Here is a 22802-nt window from a genome sequence, read left to right as displayed (position 1 = left end):
AGAATTGTAGACTGTGCTAAGCAAGAGCTCCCAGGACAAATCTGGGGCCACAAAGCTCATGTGACCATGGGACACACAAAGGAAGATTTCTGAGTAGGAGAGAGGTGGTTCCTCCTCTGGTGCCAGCACTGGTTGAATACTCTGCCCGGGTCTGGCGTCCACAACTCAAGCCAGGGGCTGATTGCTTGGAGAGGACACACACAGCAGCCATGAGAATCCTGGCAGTGGAAATCCTGCCCTATAATGATACACAGAAAGAGCTCAAGCTCTACAGACCTGTGCTATGAGACTGAGACTTTCAGACACCTCTGCAGAGTTTGTGGCTCCAGTTCCGATTCATTCCAGTGCAAATGGGTGCGCCTGTCCCTCGGGCAGGGTTGAAAATATCAGCCTGACAGCGTGGCAGACATTTTGGGATTGTCGAAGCATTTCTATGACAGACAGAGCTCCAGGGAGATACATAGGGCTGTATTGGGATGGGTGAAGGGAGAGTCACAAAAGCCACTGATGGGCCATGACAATGTATTTATAGGTGAGTTTGCAAACATCAACCGGCAGGCCTCTGACTCCCTCTCAGTTTTCTCAGAGCCGCTTTCACCTCCTTGTTGCGCAGCGTGTAGATGGCCGGGTTCAGCATGGGCGTGACTACGTTGCCAAAAATGTTCACAGGGGTCACAAGCACTTTGCTCATCTCTGGGGGAGAGAACATCAAAGTGCAGGGCCCAAAAAATATGGTGACCACAGCCAGATGGGAGGCACAAGTGGAGGCCGCTTTGCGCTGCCCTTCACCTGAATTCATCTTCAGGATGCAGGAGATGATCCGTGTGTAGGACATGAAGATGAGGATGAAGCAGCTCATGGGCACCACCCCAATATTGGTGAAGGTCACAGTCTCCAGGATGTACGTGTCTGCACAGGCCAGCTTGGCCACGGGGAAAATGTCGCAGAGGAAATAGTCCACCACGTTGGACCCGCAGTAGGGCAGCGTGAAGGTCAGGCTGGTGACGATGGTGGCGTGGAAGGAGCTGGCGATCCAGCTGCTGGTGGCCAGGAGGGCGCACACCCGGCGGTTCATGATGAGCAGGTAGCGCAGCGGGTGGCAGATGGCCACGTACCGGTCAAAGGCCATGACGGTGAAGAGCAGGCACTCGGTGCTGCCCAGGAAGTGGAAGAAGAAGACCTGGGCCATGCACCCGCCCAGCGAGATGGTTCTACTGTTGGCCCAGAGGTTGTCCAGCAATTTGGGGACGCTGATGGAAGAGATGCCAATGTCCAGCACGGCGACATTGCAGAGGAAGAAGTACATGGGGGTGTGCAGGCGGCGGTCGGCGAGGACGGCTGAGAAGATGAGCAGGTTGCCCAGCAGGGTGCAGAGGTAGAAGGCTAAGAAGGTGAAGAAGAGGATGGTCTGGAAGCCCTCAGTGTTGGGGATCCCTAAGAGGATGAAATGAGTCACCTGGGTGCGATTCACCAGCCCCATTTGGATCTCATTCCTGGGGCAAAGGGAGAGAAATACAGCCAGTGAGCTACAGAACAAAAAGACTCGTCATATCCTACCTACAATACTCCCCTTCCATCCACAACCCCCAGGAATCACTTTCCTTGTCTTTGTAATGCCAGTTGGGGGCCTGGCCTCACTGTGCTGTTGCTGAGCATGGTGAGAGAACGTGCCTGCCATGGATATCGGGGAGTCAACACAGACCAGACAAAGGAGATCATCCGATTCTTTGAGAATCTCTTCTGGTCTGCTCTGCGCAGGCTTCTTCTCTCCTTGTGCAATTACAATTTCTTCAGGCATTTTCTCTCAAAGCCTCTTCACCACAGTAACACAGAGCCTTCTGTTTGGGGAGCGGTTCTCTCTCACCCTCTCTTCAGAAACTAGAAGACAGTGACACTTTACGGTGCATTTACACAGCACTCTAAACTCAAAATAAGGTATGCAAATAGCTTATTTTGAAATTTGGCTCATTTAAACAATGCCAGATTTCAAAACAACATCCTATTTTGAGACATCCCTTAAGGAATTCTGAAGTAGTGCACCCATTATTTTAAAAAATATTTTGAAAAAATGGGTGGCTTCTTCAGATGTGGGGTTGCTCTTTTGGGATACCTGTGGTATCCCCAAATAGTCATGCAGTGTGGACATACCTGGGATTTGGGGATAAAAATCACTTTTTCAAATGCCTGGTGTTCAGAACAAATAAATGATGGTCATATAAATACCAGCCTGCACTGGAAACCTTGCGACCTCTCTCCTTACCTACATGCCTCTAGCTTCCATCCAGGACACATCATAAGCCCCCTTGTCTACAGCCAAGCCCTAAGGTACAACCGCATCTTCTCCAATCCAATCTGTTTGACAATGAAAACACCCACACGGGCTGCATGTGTTTGATGAAGTGGTTTTTGCCTGCAAAAGCTTATTCCCTAATAAGTCGGCAGGACTTCAAGGTGCCTCAGGGCTCCTCATTTTTGCAGACACAGACCAACAGAGCTGCCCCTGGTGTGCAGCGGAGGGATTGTTTAGTCCAGTGGTCACCAGCCAGTAGATTGGGATCTAGTTGTAGATCTTGGAGCCTCTGACAGGGGATCCTGACTGATTTGGCCAAGAGACTATCAAGTGCCGGCGCTTCAGCTGCCCCTCCCCCCACTGCTGCGCATCTCCTGCCCTTTGCCTTGGAGCTGCCTCCTCCCACAACCGGGAGCCTCCTGCTCGCTGTGCAGGGCAGGGGAGGGAAAGGAGGGCGCTGATGTCACGGTGCCCTGTCTCCCACCCTGTATCCGATCTCCACAGCGCAGGGCGGGGGGCACAATAGGACTTGGAAGGGAGTTTGCTGACTGCTTTTGGGACTGGTGAGGGCTAGGGAAGGGGTGAGGCTGCCTTAGACCCACTGCACCACCACCCGGGAGCCACCTGAGGTAAGTGGTGCCCAGTCAGAGACCACATCCTATAAGCCTACCCGAGTTGTGAACCACCCCCCTGCACCCTAAGTCCCTGCTCTAGCCCCGAGCACCCCTGCATCCAAACACCCACCCAGAGCCTGCACCTAGAACCCCTCCAGTACCCCAACTGCCTGCCCCAAACTCAGCTCAGAGCCCCTCTCATGCTCCAAATCCCTTAATCCAAGACTAGAGCCTGCACCCAACCCTCTGCCCAGCCTGGTGCAAGTGAGGGAGGATGGGGAAGGGATGGAGTGAGCAGGGATGTGGCCTCAGAGATGCAAAGCGATGAATGTGGGAAAGACGGGAGTCGTGGGGCAATTTTGGGGTTGGAGGGAGAAGGAAAAGGGGGCAGCCCAGCCAGGGGGGCTGAATCCAGGGCTGCTGAGAGAGACGCTAAGTTAATGTGGTTCCCGTCATAAACAGGTTCTCAGTTTGGTTCAGTATGTCTCAGCCCTCTCCCCCCACCCTCACTATAGACATTGTTCCAGGCACCACCACCCCCGCTCCAGCTTCTCATCTGCTTGGCTGCGGTCGGCAGGCTGGGATGTGCAGCTGTCACCCAGGATGGGAATTTTACAGTGAGATTTGAGGGGCGATGGTGAAGTGTCTGGTGGCGTTTCGCAGGGAGATTCCCCAGGCGGGAACCAGGGCTGCAGGGCAGAGGCTGGTGGTGGGGTTATGGCAGACGAGGAGAGAGAGATCAGTGACACAGAGAAGCAGCCCAGAGGCAGGCGCTGCACAGACGGGGCTAGGGGACTGGGTGGATGGTTCTCTACAGGACACCCCTGGATGACAAGCCCTGGGGGTGCGGTGGGGCCAGGCCACAGACAGGTGGAGACTGAGGGCAGGGCGACAGGGTCGGTACCAAAGCAGGCGCCTCACACTGGCTGCATGGGCAGAGGCAGCTCCAGCTGACTGGGATTCTTTCCTTCTGCTCCGGCCGGGACTCCTGTGGCCCCATCCCGTGTCCTTCCCATCCCTGCCCAGCGTCCCTCTGCCACAGCAGCTGGGACCCACCCAGGACCCACCCTAATCCACTGCCAACCTGGCCAGGGCTGCCCTGTCTCGCCCCGTGCTGCTGCCGAGCCCAAAGCTTCTCACAGTCTCCTGGCTCTGCCTGGGCCTTAAATCCCCTCTGGGGCCCTCGGGACCAGCCTTGAATCCCCACTGGGCTCCTGGCTGAGCTCTCGGCAGAGTCGCTAAGTAACAGAGTTTCGGCTTCGCTTTGGAGATGCCCAGACACCCCCGGGACCAGACACTCAGACCGGTAACTACTGTCAGGGCCATGGAGCCAGCAGGGCCCGATCCCCAGCTCCACCGGGCCAGGATTCCGCTGTCCACCCCCTGGCCTGACTCCTGGGGGCTCCGTTGGGTTCACCGGGGCTGTTTCTGCCCACCCTGCACATGGGTGTGAGTCAGGAGAAACACCCTTGGGACTGAAGGAGCCGTGTAATTTTCCAGCAGAGGACGAAGACATGAGATGCCTGTTCTACACCCTGCACAGTTTTGGGGGTTGGGACATTGATGCTCGTCTGTGCTCTGCCCTCCTGTGGCACAAGCCCGAGAATCCCCTCATGGGGTGAAATAGCAGAGGCTGGGCCAGAGGTTGGGCTGGAAGCCTGAGTCCAGCCAAGCTTTCCCCTGGGTGTGTGTCCGCCTGTTCCCCGGCCCCTCTCTGTGTGCACAGGGATGTGTTCGTGCAGCGGGGTGGGGACGGGTGGGGGTGACATCCCCCGCTGTGCAGGTGGAGACACCATCCATCCCATACAATATGGCACAGCCCTTGTGGCAGGACAGCAGAGATGCTGAATAGTGTAAAGAACTGAGCCATTTTGGGCAGGACAGCCGCCCCTCCCCCAACCTCCCCCACCAGACACTGACACTCTTGCTCTGAGCAGACACAGAGCGAGCCAGACCCGCCTTGCAGAGCTTACTGTGTAAGTGACCCATCGGGGGAAGGGTTCTCCACCTCCACCCCATCTTCACTGGGAGAGACGTCGCTCCGCATCTTCCCGAGCCATGGGCGGGTTCTGTTCCCCTCCCCTTTGCACCGCCAGGATCCAGGAGCAAGGGCCCTTAGCGCGTTATGGCTGATTGGACTCAAGCAAACCTGCTCCCTCCCTAGCGCGGTGGGGTGGGCACAGGCCTCGCCAGACACATGCACTGCGCACCTGCACCCTGGGGTTGGGTCCATGGGGGGACACCCTGCAATGGAGACAAACCCACAGACACCGCACAGAGGGGTGGGAGCGGGACAGGCCCCTACATTCGGGGGTTCCAGCAGTGAGCTCATCCAGCTGTTTGCTGGTGTCCCAGCTCTGCAGGTCTAATAAGACTCCCAGAGATTCCGCTAATCAGTCTCATTCCCCGCCCTTCCCTGGTGGGCACCTCGCCTGGGAGCTGGGATGCGGGGCAGACGTGGTGATTAATCTCTGTCCATGTGTTATCCCCAGCCCCGGCCTAGCACCCCATGGGGTGAAAGGGGCCTTGGGATTAATTAAAACTTTGCCATTGCTAACGAGTCCCCGGGCTGGAACTCACTGCGCTGGGTACCAGGCCCAGACGTGACTCTCGGCTGGCAGCAGTCGTTGGTATGACTGTCAGAGCTGGACTGAACTGGATGATTTGCGTAATGATTAATGATTTAGAGCAGGGTTCTTAACCTGGGGTGCACCGCCCCCTGGGGGTAGGACACTGATGGCGCGTGCAGCCCCGTAACAAGCAGCCGGTAGAGTAGAGAGGAGGGTTTATTGCTTCTCCAGGACACAGCACAGCACAGCACAGACCTAATGTGGTTACAGGAGTCAGGGCCAGGATGCCTCAGACCCTTTGAGCAGGGAATCCATCCTCCTCCCCTCTCCTCCCCCCGCCCTTAAATCCTCTGCCCTCTGCTCAGGCTGTTCCCCGCAGGTTTCCCAGCCAGCAACTGCCTGGCTCCCAGACCCTGCCCCGGAACCAGGTGTTCGTCTCTGCCTCCCTCCCCCTGGGAAGAGCCTTGTTATCTGGTTAGGCTGGGCCTAGGAGTCTGGGCTAATACACTTGTGGGTGAGTCATTGGGAATCACAGCACAGCGCAGGGGAACACCGGGTTACAGAGCAGACAGCCCCCCACTCCCTCACAGAGACATGCCAGATTTGTGTGATGTATTTTAGTTTTAAAGAACTGACCTACTTTAAATCTAGGATAAGGGGTGCAGGGTGCAGTAAGGTTAAGAACCACTGATTTAGAGAATGGCAGAGAGAGGGCGCTGATAAAGCCTGCAGAGGAGATCAGAGGGGAGGGGTCGCGAGTGCTTTGGAGCAGAGGACTGTACTTCAGAACGAACAATGGTCAGAAGTAAAGAGGATGAAAATCAATAAGGACAAAGGCAAAGTGCGGCGCTTAGGAGGGAACCATCCAGCCCCCACACAGAAGGGAAATGTTCCCGAGGCCGGGGCACTGCCCAAGGGGCCCCTAGGGACCCGTCAGTCAAACAGAAGCCGACAGCCTGTCACTGTTACCCACAGAGCAAACATTTCTCAGGAGTGCTGTGAGCGAGACAGGAGCAGTCAGTGATTATTTCGCTCTTATCTGCGCTGACCTGGCCTCACCGGGAGCGTTGTGTCCAGTTCTGGGCACCACATGTCGGGATCGCTGTGGATAAAATAGAAAAAGTCCAGAGAAGAGCAACACAGATGATCAGAAGTCTAGAAAACAGGACCCGATGTTGCCTCTTCTCCCCATGCCCCAGCCCCTCCCCTTTTACCAAGTCAGGGCCAGGCTCTGGTGCCCAGCACCAGCCTCCCACCCCACCCCCTGCAGCCCGGGCTGCTTCCCTGCCCTACGATCCCCGGAGAACCTCGATGGGAGCGGCCCTGCATCACAATTCTGGTTTTTAGTTTCTTTGCCCAGCACATTCTGGAGCTGCCCCTGCTCCAGGGATGTTTCAATGGGGTTGGGTCACACCCTGCGGTATGAAGGGGCGTGTCTCTGTGCCACCCGCCCGGCAGCCCTCCCTGGCCACTGGGTTCCCCTCTAGTCCATCCCCATTGCGTGAAACCGTCGGTCCCATCCCGGCCCCAGTCCAGAGCCCGGAGCATGGCGCCTCTTCTGTCCCCTCAGCCACCTCTTGTCATTATAGCTGAGCTGAGCGCCCGGCCTCTCTGGGGTAAAAAGGGGACACCTGCTCCCCAGGGAACATCGCCATGTGCTGAGCGCTCATCCCCTGCCACCCCCTTTACTCGCCCTGGGGAACCCGCATGCAAATCCCTGCCCGGGGCTGCCTAGTTAAATACCAGCCCCTGGTTCTAGGAGCCTCAGTCTCTGTCCAGACACAGACCTGCCCGGCCCTGCCCGCTGGGGAGTTTCCCTCAGTTCCTGAGACCTAGAATGGAACCTCTGCTGCTTCTCCTGGCCCTGCTCGCCGCCCCCGGCTGTGAGTGTCCGTGGGGCAGAGAGGAACTAGGAACAGAGCCCTGGATTGGTTCGGGAGTTAATATTGTCTTGGCTTGTTTTCTGCTTTCCCAGGTGCCCTCGCTCAGGTGCAGCTGGTCCAGTCAGGCCCCGGGGTGGTGAAGCCCGGAGAGACCCTCACCCTGAGCTGCGCTGTCTCTGGAGATACTGTGGATAGTGGCGCTGGTTGGAGCTGGATCAGGCAGCCTGCAGGGAAGGGGCTGGAGTGGATGGGGTGGGTGTACTATGACAGTGACAACGAGGACTGGGAAACACAATATGCCCCGTCTCTCCAAGCCCGAGTCACCATCTCTGCAGACACCGCCAAGAACCAGTTCTCGCTGCAGCTCCGCTCGCTGACAGCTGCAGACACCGCCACCTATTACTGCGCCGGAGACACAGTGACACGGCGCCCAGCGGGACTCGTACAAAAAGGGGAAGCGGCTTCTAAGCAGCGCAGGGAGCCAGAGAGAACGGACAGAGCCGCGAAACCCCCATTAAAATGCACGGGAATGGACGGGAAATGCAAGGCTGGCGGGATGGGCCGTGGGAGGGGAGCGAGGAACGGGGGGGGGGGGGAAATTCTCACACAGATTTGGGGCGAGGGGACGCCCCCAGGAGGAGGCTCAGGAGCGTTAGTGACACGCACCAGCCCCTGCCCAGGGAAACCGAACAGCCGCTCTCCTAAGGGCTTTCCAGGCAGCGACACGGGGCGGAGCCGGGGTACCCACGGGAAGGGGATTTCCCAGCGCCCGGAGACCTACTAAGGCTGCGGATCCTTGGGGGGATTCCCGTTCTCCCCCTGTGCAGACTCAGCTCCCACCCTGGCCCCTTTTCCATTCACTCTGGGCAACCCACATGCAAATCCCCGCCCGGCGGGTTCCCCTTTTAATACCAGCCCCTGCTTCCAGGAGCCTCAATATCCCCCCTAGACACAGACCTGCCCGGGCCTGGCTGCTGGGCTCAGTTTGCACCTTCACTGAGGAGGAACCTGCTGCTGATTTTCGTCTTCCTCGTGGAGCCTCCTTCAACTCCGATGCTTTTGGGGATCTGGAGGGGTCGCTGCTGCACTGGCTGCAGAACAGGAGCTGTTCTAGGCAGCCTAAGGCAACGAGGTGCCCTTATCTCAATGGAATTCAATGGCAGTTGGGTGCTTCCCTCCCTTAGGCCCTTTTTGGGCCTTTTTTTTTTTTACCGGTGCTTATCCCTTTATTCGCAGGTGCCCGGTCCCAGGTGCAGCTGGTGGAGTCCGGAGGGGATGTGAAGAAGCCCGGAGACTCTCTGCGCCTCTCCTGCAAAGCCTCCGGCTTCACCTTCAGCAGCTACTGGATGAGCTGGGTCCGTCAGGCTCCAGGGAAGGGGCTGGAGTGGGTCGGGGAAATACACCCAAGTTCATCTTCCATCAACTACGCCCAGGTCTTCAAGGGCCGATTCACCATCTCCAGGGACAATCCCAACAACCTGCTGCACCTGCAAATGACCGGCCTGAAGCCCGAGGACACCGCCCGCTATTACTGTGCGAGAGACACAGTGACACGAACCCTGCGGCTGCTCGTGCACAAACCAGAGCTGCGGAACTTCCCGCGTCTGCCGCACGGGGGCAGCAGAGACACGCGCAGAACAGCCCTGTCGGGGGCTCGCGGGAGCAAAGGCCAGGCAGGATACAACATTCTGACATCACTGATTAACTCTTTCATGTCCTGACTCCATTGCCTGGCCCAGCGCTGCCACCTCCCGCAAACGGCTCCTCTCAGTGAAGCTAAAGGGATCCCAGGGAGCGAAGCCAGGAGCGATGGGCCCAGTCTCCCTCTGTCCGCACCTGCCAGACAATGTTTCTCTCTGTCCCTGCACAGGGCAGTGGGGCGGGTCCGTGCTGGACCGGGGATTCATTCCCAGCCACCTGCCAGCGCCAGGGGTGTCCAGTGCTTAAGGACCCTGTGAGCCCCACCCCCGGCACAGCCCCCTCCCTGCTCATGGGCCGGCGCTGCAGAGCTGAGAATCGCTCCAGCTAGTGAATATTTATATTTCCAAAGGGGCAACCACATAGATTGGTTCCTTCTTTTAAACAACAAGCGAATCATGTGTCCCATTATGGGACAGAAGGGGCCAGGAGCCGAGAATCTCCCGTCAGCCAGTCACGCGAACACAAACTGGCGCTGAAGTCCAGTCCCTGGGATTCTGCTCCTTCAGGGAATCTTGTGGTTACTGTCGTGCGTCCCTTCTGCATACACAGGGGATCCTGCCGCACATAGCAGGGCCCAGCGCACCTGCCCAGCAAGGGACACTCGAACTCTGTTCTGGAGCCGTGAGAGAAAAGAAACCAGCGCCGATAGTCTCCCTCCCAAGCCGAGGCAGAGACGCCTCGCCTCCCAGTCCCACCGGGATCAGAGTTCCCCAGGTGGGGAATCAGCCTCGGAACCGTGTCCCCGCCAGGCCCTCTGCTCCGTGTTTTTGTCCCGCTGCCGGTACGGGAAGGGAAACGCCCCGGGAGCTTCCAGCCTCGCCATCTCGCTCCTGCAGCTGGGCTGCTCTTTCCTCTCCGAACCGGGTCGTGTAAATCCGGGGCGTTCTGTAGTAGCTAGAGCTACTCCTAGAGCAGGGGTACCGCTCCGCGCACGGTACAGCCCGGATTGCTCTCTGCACGGGTCTCCGAGCTCCCGGCAGCTCACAAACAGACTCTCTCTCTCCTCTCCAGCTGGAACCGATACTTAGTAACTTTCCAGCCATTGTATTCCTCTCTCCATCAACCTCTCTGCTTCAGGCACATCAGTGGCGACCCTCGCCGTGCTGCCTGGCCCCCTTACAGCCTGTCACACGCTAACGCATCACACTTCTCCCAGCCTGCTAAGCCCCTGCTGCCATGCTGTGATTATATTTCTTCCTTAGGCCATTGGACGACTCCCATTGCCTCAGGGTCTGAGCCTCACGCTCTGGCCAAGGTATTGCTCCTCTCCGCCTCCTTGCTATTCCCATGTGGCCGAGAGGGGACTAAGGCCCGGCCAGACTAAGTGACTTGCTCAAGGTCGCACAGGACATCTGTGGCAGAGAAGGGGATGGCTCGGAGGCTTGGATGTTGCGGCACAAGCACCGCGCACCCTTTCCCCTCCTTTGTCTGCAACTGCCCGGGGTTCCGCCAATATTCTCTCGAGGGACTGTTAATTTCACCCTTTATGCTGAGGACAGAGCCAATCCCCTGTCCCCCACCCATGCTCTACCCCTTACGCTTCCCCTCCAGGAAGCCATGGATTGCAATGAAAGGTGCGCTGGGTTGAGGGCTCTCTGCAGAGGCACAAAACGCAGCAGTGCGAAAGGGGATATTGGCAGGTTCTGAGCGCTCACCCCCTGGGTTCCCTTACACCCGCCTAGGGCGTCCGCCCTTTCGGGGAGGGGGGGAAGGGGACATCTCCACGTACTGAGCGCTCATCCTCGCCCCGCCCCCTTTTGCTGTCCCTTATACCCACTGAGGGATCCCGCATGCAAATCCCTGCCTGGAGCTGCCTGTTAAATACAAACCCTTGAATCCGGGAGCCCCAGTGTCTGCCCGGCCAGAGAATTGCCTGGGCCTGCCCGCCGGGGAGTCTGAAATGGGAATGGAACCTCTGCTGCTTTTCCTTGCCCTGCTCGCCGCCCCCCGCTGTGAGTGTCTCTGCGGCAGCGAGGGGATTGAGGACACCCCGGTAGATCCCCCGGGTGGCTAATTCCCTGCTCGCCTTGTTTGCTTTTCCCCAGGTGTCCTGGCTCAGGTGCAGCTGGGCCAGGCCGGTTCTGCGGCGGTGAAGCCCGGAGAGACCCTCACGCTCACATGCACCATCTCGGGTCCCTCCAGTGACACCCTCTCCAGTTTTTGCTGCTGGTGGAATTGGATCCGGCAGGAGCCCGGGAAGGGGCTGGAATGGCTGGGAGAAGTATCCAGAGAAGGGACCACACACTACGCCCAGTCTCTCCAGGGCCGAGTCACCATCTCTGCAGACACCGCCAAGAACCAGTTCTCGCTGCAGCTCCGCTCGCTGACAGCTGCGGACACCGGCACCTATTACTGCGCCAGGAACCGAGCCACAGTGACACGGAGCGCAGCGGGGCCCGTACAAAAAGGGGAAGCGGCCTCTGAACAGAGCAGCAAGGCCGGTTTCACAGGGAGTGTTGACTCTTCTTGCTGACACATGCGGCCCTGTTCGCAGAGAACGCGAGGCAGAGAAAGGAGGTGTCCATTCCAATGTAACCGCTGTTCCTGCTTCACACGTTCCCCTCTCTGACTCTCCCTCCGTCCTTCCATCCTTGTAGCAGGGAGAGGGAGAAAGACTCGCATAGGAAGAGCAAACCTACACAATATATATGGTTTTAAAAGTGAATTGAAGGAATTATTCTCTGCGCTGTCCCCTAACCAAGGCTAGCCCTTAGGATGCACAAATTCCATCAACATCTGCATATCTCCCACCAGTCACAGGATCCACAGGGACCGAGAGGTGCTGGGCGGCCCTAGGCTGGGCTGCAGCGTCCTTCCTTCTGTTCTCTGGTTCCTAATGCCACGATCCCTCCCTCTCTCCTTCCTCGGTTTCTGTTTTGACAGCCCCTTTCCGGAGCCAATTAGGGACGTGTTCCCGCTGTGCAGGGCCCCCTACAAATTCGTGGCACCTGATTCTGTTTGAATAGAAGCCGCTTTAATATCCCCTCGGATTTTAGTGGGATTTCGGCCAGAGCGAAGCACCCATTTCCCACACTTCTCCCGGAATCGAACTGGAGGGCTGGAAATGTACGGAGCGCGGTACACAAACCAGGTGCGAATTTCTTGGGTAAATCTGACTCTACCCGGGCTGCACCTGCAGGGACAATCCGCAGCCCCTTGTTCTGGGCAGTGACCAGCCAATCCCCGAAAAACTTAGCCCGCCAGCACCAGGGACAATGAAACTTTGGCTCTATTTAGTGCTCATTCCAACGGCTTTGGAAGGTCAATTCTCCCCTCACATGCACTGTCACATAGTCCGTGGTCCAAGCGCTTTTCACCGGAGAGGGAAGGAGTTTGAACAAAGGAAGGGTGTGGTTTGGGAAAGAATCAGTTTTAGCTGAGGAAACATGAAGAGAAGAGACTAAGCTGGTGTGACGGCACGTTGGGGGTCCCCCGTCTCCTGCCCCCCGAAATGGCACGAACAGATTTCACCAGACAGTGGAATTGAGGGTGGTTTATTGCTCCTCCAGGATACAGCACAGCATATATGTAATCTGGTTACAGGAACTGGGGCTAAGAGGCCTCAGTGCCCCCTTTGAGTTGGGGGGATCCCAGTCCCCTCCCCAGTTCCTTCTTCCCTGCTTTCCCGACAGGAACTAACTCCCCCTCTCCAAGCCCTGCCCCCAGCCAGGGCACCATTCCACCTCCTTTGTTTCTCCCCATGGGGGGTTGGCTGGTTCAACCGGTATGGAGTCACCTTTGCATAATAAGGTTTTCCCTGCTGGGTCTTGCTCCAGACAGCAGAGGTCACCACAGCCTAGCAAGTACCCCCACTACGTCACAGCTGGGTACTGGGGGTTGAGGGCTCATGACCGCTCCCAGGCAGATTTCCCCATTGGAGAGTACCCGTGTGTTCCTGGATGCACATTCCTGGATTCGGTGTTATGTCAGTTTCACACCCATTGAGAGTGACATTGTGAGAGCCCGACACTGGGCACCTCAACATTCAGCTTCACCACTTGTCCCTTAGCTCACACGGATGCCCAGCTGAGGTCAAAGTAGCTTCAGTGTTGTCCTAGATCGGGGCCCAAATTCCACTGATGTCGTCCTGCCTGGCTGAGTCCCTCCAAACTCTGAGGCCATTTATTTGAACAGGCGGACAAAGGCGAGGTCTAGTCAAACGATGTAGTCACACCCACATGCAAATGAAGTAGGAAAAGTGCCTGATAAAGAACAGCCAAGGGGCCTAGTCAACAGGAGGCGGTTTTCCTGCTTTCAGCACACGGGGTGGGAGAGGAGAATGACAATGATCGGTCTGGGGATCTGTTTCGTTCTGGCGGCTGTCTCAGGTGAGGGGGTGGATGCAGGTGTCTGCTGGGCACAGCTGGGCTGGGAGAGGAAAGACGGTTTGAAGGGAAGACGTAGGAGATGGGTCAGGAACTCTGGATTCTAAATCCCAGCTCTGAGAACATCGCGTAGGATGCAATTTCAAAGCCCAGTCGTCTATTTTAATGCCAAATTTTCATTATTTTGTGCCAGGAATCCTGTACACAGAAAACCCTCCAGCCCAGTTCATGCCCCAGTTTCCTTTGCAAAAGGGTGTAACTTCACTTTCCCACTGAATAGGAATATGGTGTGGACAGAGTCGTTCTTACAAAAAGGCCGATCAGAGACTGCCCTGCATAGGGCAAGACAAGGACTCGGATAAGGCTGGGAAGAGGAGGAATATAATGGAATTAACGGCATTTTTATTGCGTTTTTTATTGACAGGTGCCAGCTCCCAGATCCAGCTGACCCAGTCTGGGGCCGAAATCAAGAAGCCCGGAGAGTCCGTGAAGCTCACATGTAAAACCTCCGGCTACTCCTTTAGCAGCAATTACATTAACTGGGCACGGCGGGCTCCCGGGAAGGGCCTGGAGTGGATCGGACGGATCTATCCTGGCAGTGGTGCCACTGACTACGCTCCGGCCTTCCACGGGCGATTCACCCTCACTAGGGACAACTCCATAACCACGGCCTGGCTGCAGCTGGGCAGCCTGCGAGCAGATGACACCGCCACGTATTACTGCGCTCGGGACACAGTGACACAATCCGCAGCTACAGCCCTTCACAAACCCCAGTGAGAGAACCCAGGCGTCCTGCCAGCACTGGAGCCTTTCAAATCAAGGAGTCGTCCTGTGGCACCAGTCCCGGGAGTGTTTCCCAGGTAAAGAGTCCGAGACAATATCTCCCCAAACGTCATCGGCCCCAACTCACTTGGGCCTGTGACGTAGTGGGGGTACTTGCTGGGATGTGGTGACCCCTGGGCTACGTCTACACTGGCCCCTCTTCCGTAAGGGGCATGTCAATTTCAAGAGTCGTCGTAGGGAAATCCGCGGGGGATTTAAATATCCCCCGCGGCATTTAAATAAACATGGCCGCCGCTTTTTTCCGGCTTTTAAAAAAGCCGGAAAAGAGCGTCTAGACTGGCCCCGATCCTCCGGAAAAAGCGCCCTTTTCCGGAGGGTCTTATTCTTACTTCAAAGTAAGACCAGGGACAATGAGATTTGGGTCGGGACTGTTTTCATTGTAGCGGCTTTGGAAGGTATTTTGTGTCCCTTATCAACTGGCAGAGCCAGAACCCCAGGCAATTCTCGCTGGTTTTATACCGGTTCTTTTAACATCCCTTTATTTGCAGGTGCCCGGTGCCAGGTGCAGCTGGTGGAGTCCGGAGGGGATGTGAAGAAGCCCGGAGACTCTCTGCGCCTCTCCTGCAAAGCCGCCGGCTTCACCTTCAGGAGCAACTACTGGATAAGCTGGTTCCGGCAGGTTCCTGGGAAGAGGCTGGAGTGGTTCTCCACTATTTCCATGGATGGGAACAGCACACACTATGCAGACTCCCTGAAAGGGCGAGTCGCCATCTCCAGGGACAACCCCAACAACCTGCTGCACCTGCAACTGACCGGCCTGAAGCCCGAGGACACCGCCCGCTATTACTGTGCGAGACACAGTGACACGAAACCTGCTGGTGGTCAGACCAAAACCCGGGCTGCGGAATCCGCCTTTCTCTGCTCGCCACAAGGGGGCAGCGGATCCACAAACAGCTCAGCCTGAGAGCGGCGGACCCCGCCCTACGTTACGCTTTCAGAGACAGAGACCGGCCCCGGGGCAGCCCTGGCGCTGTCGGTGCCCTGGAGGCTCGAGTCACACAAGGGGCTGAGGCTCCTTCTTAGATCGCCAGGCTTCCTATGGAACCTACAACCTCGAACTCACCGCCCGGCCTCAGCCCTCCTCTCCCACCTAACTAGAGAATGGACTGGCAGGGAGATCTACAGCACCCAGGCGAATGCCCAGCCCCGGACTGTGATGGTTTCCGGGGTGTCACCACAATGAAAGGGATTTTCTTTCTTTCTTTCTTTCTTTCTTTCTTTCTTTCTTTCTTTCTTTCTTTCTTTCTTTCTTTCTCACCTGAGAAGTCCCTGTATGAGGAGCACAGTCGCTGTAGGGCTCATGCCCCTCAAGCCAGCGGTCTCCAACCTTGTAAAGCACAAGATCACTTGCTGAATTTAAATGCAACCCAAATACCCCTGCCGGGTCTCCTTTGTGCCCCTTCTCCGGGGCCCCACCCTTGCTCACTCCATCCTTCCCCCATTCTCCCTCCATTTCATCAGACAGGGGCAGAGGGTTGGGGCATAAGAGCTCATCTTGGACTAAGGGACTAAGAGTGTGAGGTGAGCTCTGAGCTAAGCCAGGGGTAGGGAGTTGAAGTAGGAGGGGACTCATGACTGGGGCAGGGTTTCCCAGCTGGCTCCAGCTGGACTCTGCTTACCACAGGTGGCTCTGGATGGTGGTGCAGTGGGACTAAGGCAGACTCACCCCTGGCCCTGAACCACTCTGAAAAGCAGCCAATAAACTCCGTCCCAAACCCTGTTGTGCCCCCTTCCATTCTGTGGAGACAGAATACAGGGTGGGAGGTGGGCACCCTGACGTTGGCACCCTCTGCTCTCCGTCCCCTGCCCTGTACAGCAAGCAGGAGACTCTGGAGGGGGAAGCAACTGCAAGGCAAAGGGCAGGAGATGTGCAGCAGAGGGTGAAGGGGCAGCTGAATTGCTGCTCTTGATGACCTCTTGGCCAAACCAGTCAGGATCCCCTGTGAGATGCTCCAAGATCTACCAGAAGATCCCAATCTCCTGGTTACTGACTGTGGCCCTAGAGGATCGAGTTCTCAGGAGGATCCCTGCACCCTGTGCCCAGCGCTGCGCATACACCCAGGCTGGACAGGTCCGACTCCTGCACCCAGAACCCGGAACCCTAGAGCGAGTCAGTCATATCCCTGGCAGGAGCAAAGTGCATGTCTCTTATAAGGAGGGGTATGTAAATGAGGAAGTCAGGACCATGCTTAAATCTGTTTCTCCCTCTGCGCAGGCTGCGCCCATAGGAACAATCTGCAGCCCCCTGGGTCTGTGCAGTGACCAGCCAATACAGCACCAGGGACAATGATTTTTTTGCTTTATGGCTTTGGAAGGTGTTTTCTTCTTGACAATAACGGCTGAGATGGAAAAAATTAAATTCCCCTTGTGTTGATACCAATATATTTATAACCTGGCTGTATTCGCACGTGATTGGTTCCACGTGCTGGTGGAGACCGGAGGGAATATGAAGAAGGCTGGAGACTTTCTGCGCCTCTCCTGCAAAGCCTCCGGCTGCACCTTCAGCAGCTACAATATGAACTGGATCCGGCAGGCTCCCGGGAAGGGCCTGGACTGGGTCATGTTTATTTACTATGATGGGTCGGGCCCCAGCCATGCTGAGGCAGTGAAAGGGCGGTTCACCATCTCCAGGGCGGGAGACTCACTGCGAGACACGCTAGAGTGACACAGTTATATTCTAAGAAAATGATCTTTCTCTAGGGAGTGAAATCTCTGGGTTCTCTCTTAGGCCTTGGTTACCCCATTGCTGGGACTTTCCAGGTGGCTCTAGAGATCTGGACTCCAGCTCCTGCAGTCTCCCAAAATAAACAACCCGGTGAAAGGAAACAGAGAGGACTCAGGGGATTTTAGACCAGGCAGCCTAACTTCTGTACCTGGGATAATCTTGGAACAAATTACTCAACAACCACTTGTGAGCACCTCGCGCAAGGGAGCGCAATGCAATGGGGTCAGTTCAGCAGGGTTAGCTCCTGTGGGCCACTGCCGCTCTATTTACCTGCACCCCCACAGGCGCGGGTGAGCCCTGCTCCCATTGGTCAGGAATGGTGATCCGCAGCCAAAGGGAGCTGTGCTCCTCCGTACCAGCACAAGCAGAGGAAGAGGTAAATACAGCAGGGTGGGAGCCCTCAAGGGCTGGCCCTGGCAGACCAGATTCAGTCCTAGGGCTGGTGTTTTCCCACCCCGACCTAGCGGGCAGCAGGGTTACAAAGAGCAGCCAGTGTGGAGTCACCAGAAATAAATCGGGCGAAGCCAAACTGGCTGCCTGCTCTGGGAGGGTCACTGGCCCAGTGGATGTGGGGGGGTAGAGTGGATGTATCTGGATAGTTGTAACGCCTCGCACACAACCTCACCTGGCAGCCTCATACACAAACTAGGCAAATGTAGTTTATATGGAACCAGAAAACTTATCCAGCGTTACCCTGGTCCAACCTGGGGGGAGGGGCACGCAGGTCTCCTGCTGCTCTAGGGAAGTTAAAATGCAGTAAATCAACTATCCATAGGCACTTCCGCATTCCTTCTTTGAAATGTACAAGAGCCCCTGCTCCTAGCGGCATGCCCTGTAGCATGGAGCCCAGGATCAGCGGGGGACTGTGAGGCCCTGCTGGGGGCTCTTGTACATTTCAAAGAGGGGAGGGGGAAGCGGGAAGTCCCATTGACTCCATAGCTGCATGCAGGTACCTGCTCTTAAATGCACAGGAGTCCCCAGTGGGACTCACGGTCCCTGGTGAGCTCAGTCTCCACGTCATGCCGCTAGGAGCCTGGGGTCAGCTCGGGAGTCCCCAGGGAAATGCCATGGGGAGCCTCCCCATTTCCGAGAAATGCCTGGGCTCCAAGGCTGCCCCTTTGAAAGGCACACAGGCAGCATTTCAAAGGGGCAGCTGCCCACAGCTGATCCACGCGGGTTTCAAAGTGGCCATGCTGCTGTACCCTTTCCCCCTTTGCCGACTCTATCTTATATCAACTAGTCAAAATACTATCCAGGAAGCAAAGGTTTATTCGATAGTAGACTTGTCCACTCGTCTTTTACATCCTTATTGTGCTCCCTGGAGCTAGAGTAGCCCAGTGATTGAGGGGCCATCCCAGGGCCAGGAGTTCGGGCAGAGGCCCAGAATTGGAGGGATTGGGGGTGGAGCCAGCCAAGGGCAGAGAAGTCTGAGGGGGTCACACAGCCCTTTCTCACTGGAGCTCCCCAGGCCTGGTCTGGGGGAGTTGGCAAAGGAGAGGGCCATGCAGGCCTCCCCTGCTGGTGCTCCCCAGTCCTGACCCAGGAGTGGGGGGAAAGAGGGCTCAAGCACACCTTCCCCATCAGCACTCCCAGGGGAGGGGGGGGTGAGCACACAGGATGACTAGCTGTGGCTAGATGCTGCAACCCAGAGCTGCTGGTGAAGGGGATGCCCAAGGGTGCTGCAGGCCATGGCGGTGATGCCTGGCCAGGTGGTGCTGGGGGCGGGAAGGCACAGCTGTAGGACTGGTGGTCTTTCTCTCACTCTCCAGCACTGGGACCAAGGGCTGGGGGAGGAGCTTGGGGCAGAGGGGCCACTTACCTGGGCTAGTGGCAGGCAAAATGCTGAGCTCTTCCCCCTGCTGGCCTCTCCCTGACACTGCAGGATTTGTCCCCTGCACTCACTGCCCCCAGTGGTGACTGTGGGTGTCGCATCTCCCCTCTCTCTGCCCCCTTCCTTTCCATCTTTTGGAAAACAATCACATTCCAGGCACATCCAGTTTTCCTGGCACAACCAAACCCTGACATTAGACGAAGAGGAAGCTGCCTACCGAAACTGAACCCAGATTCCAATTTTGTTTCGTATCACAATGGAATCAGTCCAGAAATGAGAGATGTTGCCTCTTCAATTTACTCATCTCATTTGACAGAGACGCAAAATCCCAGGCTCTGGAATCGCTCTCCCCACGGCAGCCGCGAGGGGGCAGTAGAGAAACAGGCTCCGGGCTCGGGCACCTGGGTGAATGTAACACAAACCTCCCGCCTGTGCTAACCTATCCCTTGCCGGGCAATGTCTCGCCTTGGGTGCAGCGATCCATCGCCCCCTCCCGGAACCTCAATCCGGGGCGAATCCCGTTCTGAGTCACCCTCCCCACCAAGGTCTGGCTCTTTGGCTCCCCCAAGCTGGGGCTTGACAAAGGGACTCGGGATTGTTTTCCCCCAGCTCAGCTGGTGTCAGGGGGCGGAGCGGAGACCTCCCGGGCCGCCCGCAATAAGGTCCCACAATTTCACGCTGTCACCCTGGAGATAAAAGACCCCACACCTCGGCCATTGATGACGTCACTCAGCCTAGCGCGGGCACCCAGGACAATGGGGACAGTCACGTGTCTAAGGGCTGTAAAATAGGGCGGGGCCAATCGCTCAGAGACAGGCTAATGCGCAGGGGGACGCAGGGGAGAGGAGGGGTCGGGGGCACGAAGGACACCGAAGGGTTCCCACTGAGACAGGGCCCGATGCGTCTCTGGGGCTCCTGTGAAATCCCCCCCTAAATTAGGCATCAACTGAATTGCACATGGCGGGTTTGTATCATTGTGTCAGGTCAGGGGAAGGGGGGGGGGCGATCCCTTCGCTTCTCCCTTGGGGAAAATCATCTTGCGGATCCGCCGACCAGGCGCTGCGCGCCCATCCCGAGGGCAGGTCCGAGACGCGCTCTATAAGGCCAGGAAACATCCCCCACAGTCACCAAGGTAGGAGCTTGTCTCTTATAAGGGGGGGGGTATGCAAATGAGGGAGTCAGCGTCCTGTTTAAATCTGTCCCTGCCTCTGCCCAGGCTGCACCCGCAGAGACGATCCGCAGCCCCCTGGGTCTGGGCAGGGAGCAGCCAGTCCCCTTGAAGGTCCTTGAACAGCAGAAACATGAAAAAGTTTCTCCTTTTGCTTTTCGCCGTAGCCGCTTTGCGAGGTATTTTATTCCTCTGAATAACGGGAAGAGTCGGGATAACAGCGTGTTATCGCAGCTTTAATTCCTCTATTAACACCCGGTCTTTATTCCCAGGTGCTCGGCCCCAGGAGCTGGTGGAGTCCGGAGGGGATGTGAAGAAGCCCGGAGACTCTCTGCGCCTCTCCTGCAAAGCCTCCGGCTTCACCTTCAGCGATTACTACATGAACTGGGTCCGACAGGCTCCGGGGAAGGGGCTGGAGTGGGTTGCCCAAATTCAAGTCACCTCTACCTACTATGCTGACTCAGTCAAAGGTCGATTCACCATCTCCAGGGACAACCCCAACAACCTGCTGCACCTGCAAATGACCGGCCTGAAGCCCGAGGACACCGCCCGCTATTACTGTGCCAGAGACACAGTGAGAAGAAGCCGGTCTGAGCCCAGACACAAACCTCCCCCTGCAGTGAGCAGCGAAGCCATTTGGCGCTGGGGGCGCCCAAGCTCCATGCATGGAAACGAAACCGAGTTCAGAGAGAGGCTGGGAACAGCAAACCCCTTTCACTGTCGCTCTCAGCCCTCCGCCTTGAGGGGCGGCAGCTCCCGGGACAGGCTGCTGGGACTGGGACCGGGATATCAGGGCGGTTCCACCCGGCACACAGAGAACAGCTCCTCCTTCCAGAGCCGGGTCACCGTCTCCGCTTCCCCCTCCCAAGAACCAGGTCTCCCTGCAGCTCCGCTCGCTGACAGCTGCGGGCACCGCCCCCTATTGCTGCGCCCGGAGAGACAGAGCGACACAGAGCGCAGCGGGGACCCTGCCAAAAAGGGGAAAATTCTCATTGGATTCTCCGGCCTGTCTCAGCCTCTAATTTACTTGTCCAGGGAGAGCGCAGCACGCGCCGCATTTTTACTGGGTGGGAGTGAAGGGGCAGCGCGCGGTTTCGGGTTCCACCCCCCGCCCCCAACAGGCTCCTGGGGTCGGTGCTAGACGCTCTTGGAACCTTGACACGGGACCTTCTGTGACTGGAACCTCTGCCCTGGGCCTGGAGCCCCGCAACCCCCGGGCAGCGTCACCTCCCGCTGCGGGCTGGGCCCCGCGCAGACACGGCCCCCGTCCCGCCCACAGCGCAGTCAGCGACAGCTGGGCAGTTGGGTCAGGGCCGGGATTTCCGAGCAGACCCATCAGTCAAGGCGCCTTCCAGCGGCTGTGAGGGGGGAGGCTCAGCTCGCGGCCCACAACCCACAACGCGAAATTCTTTGCACAAGGATAAACAGCCCCGCTGTGGCCCCGCCTCACTGACTCGGACTGGCCCCGAGGCCGGTTGTGGGACCTAGAGGCAGAGACCAGTGGAGCGGGCTGGAAAAAGTCAGAGAGAGACCCCTGGGCACCGTATTCTATAAATACGGTTTTGAAAGTGGTATGATTTCATCTGGGTTCAACTCCCGCTGGTGCATTTCTGTGGCCTCCGCTCACCTTTTCCACTGTCCTTCTGGGAAACAGAAGAGCCTGAACTGTGCTGGGACAGGAGAGCCAAAGCCTCGTGATTCCGAGGGGGTATCAGCGCCCTGAGAGCGCAACCTCTGCAGATTGGGAAGCAAGGAGAAGTTACGCTCCTGTCGCCTCCGTTTGGCAGGTGTGACAGTGCGTTGGGGTTTTCCGTCTCCTGCACCCCCGTAATGACAGGGACAGACTCCACCAGCCAGTAGAATAGAGGGAGTTTATTGCTTCTCCAGCATACAGCACAGCACAGATGTCATCTGGTTACAGGACAGGCCTAGGATGCCTCAGCCCCCCCTTGAGATGGGGGAGACTGGGCCCCTAAATTCCAGCTCCTTTCCCTAGGCTGTCTCCTCCATGCTCCCAGACAGAAACTAATTCACTCTTCCAGCCCTGCCCCCGGCCAGGGCTCCACTCGGCTTTCTTCCCATAGTTCCGCTCCGGGAGCGCAGGGTGCCTGGGTGCATTTACCGGAGCAAGAAGGGGCCGGTGCATCCATCCTCGCACTGTGACCCCAGGGCCTCCCCTTTCTGCTTTAAATCTCCCTGTGTCTCCCTCCGCAGGCAGTGGAGGGCGGAGCCAGTAGCAAGGAAGCCGGAAGGCCGAGTCCTGCGCGAGGGCTGGGACTAGAAGTGACGTTCTCCGGCACCGACTGGCCATTCGGAAGGGGTGCAGTGTATTCCTTTGTAAACGGGCCGCCCCCGGGGCCTCTCCAGCCATTGAGCGTCACGCGGGACTTTTATCCCGCCCCGCAGCGCTTCTCCCCAGCCTGAGGAACCGGGGTCCAAACCCGCCCCACAGCACAGCCCCGACCCGCCATTTCCCGAGCTGTCCTGGGACAGGTTCTTCCCATTCTCGTTGTCCAGATTGTCATGGCCTAGGAATGTCTCACTGATGTAACTGGCGACTCGTTTGTACCATTGACACTGACCTCGGCAGTGGGGGTGGGGAGAGCGAGAGAGAGAGAGGGAGAGATGAGGTATATGAGGATAGATAGATAGATAGATAGATAGATAGATGGGGTGTATGGGAGAAAGAAAGAAAGAAAGAAAGAAAGAAAGAAAGAAAGAAAGAAAGAAAGAAAGAAAGAAAGAGTGAGGGATGGGAAACCCAGCCTGAGGCTCTCCCGACTGAACATCGAGTGGCCACTCTCACCGGCTGTGTGAGCAAAGGGGACTGAGAGCTGAGGGGAAGCTTCAAG

At 57.2% G+C, this 22802-nt stretch overlaps 2 protein-coding genes and 1 pseudogene across 2 annotated transcripts; 2 read left to right on the top strand and 1 right to left on the bottom strand.

Moving 5' to 3' along the window:
* Positions 1 to 547: 547 nt before the first annotated feature.
* On the bottom strand, positions 548 to 1480 carry LOC142821125 (olfactory receptor 10D3-like). The gene has a single exon (XM_075911923.2). It carries the CDS (start codon positions 1478 to 1480, stop codon positions 548 to 550), a length of 933 nt encoding a protein of 310 aa, XP_075768038.2.
* An 11863-nt stretch (positions 1481 to 13343) lies between these two features.
* Positions 13344 to 14160, top strand: LOC149521170 (immunoglobulin heavy variable 1-2 pseudogene; annotated as a pseudogene).
* Positions 14161 to 20016: 5856 nt separating this feature from the next.
* On the top strand, positions 20017 to 22187 carry LOC149521169 (uncharacterized). The gene is made up of 3 exons (XM_089774365.1): positions 20017 to 20129; positions 20223 to 20954; positions 22165 to 22187. The coding sequence occupies exons 1-3, from the start codon at positions 20084 to 20086 to the stop codon at positions 22185 to 22187; spliced, it is 801 nt and encodes a 266-aa protein (XP_089630491.1). The 5' UTR covers positions 20017 to 20083.
* The last annotated feature ends 615 nt before the right edge of the window (positions 22188 to 22802 follow it).

Source organism: Pelodiscus sinensis, chromosome 30 (assembly GCF_052426305.1).
Source record: "Pelodiscus sinensis isolate ZL-2025 chromosome 30, ASM5242630v1, whole genome shotgun sequence".
Classification (NCBI taxonomy): domain Eukaryota; kingdom Metazoa; phylum Chordata; order Testudines; family Trionychidae; genus Pelodiscus; species Pelodiscus sinensis.
This window is presented reverse-complemented; position numbering and strand designations above follow the sequence as displayed.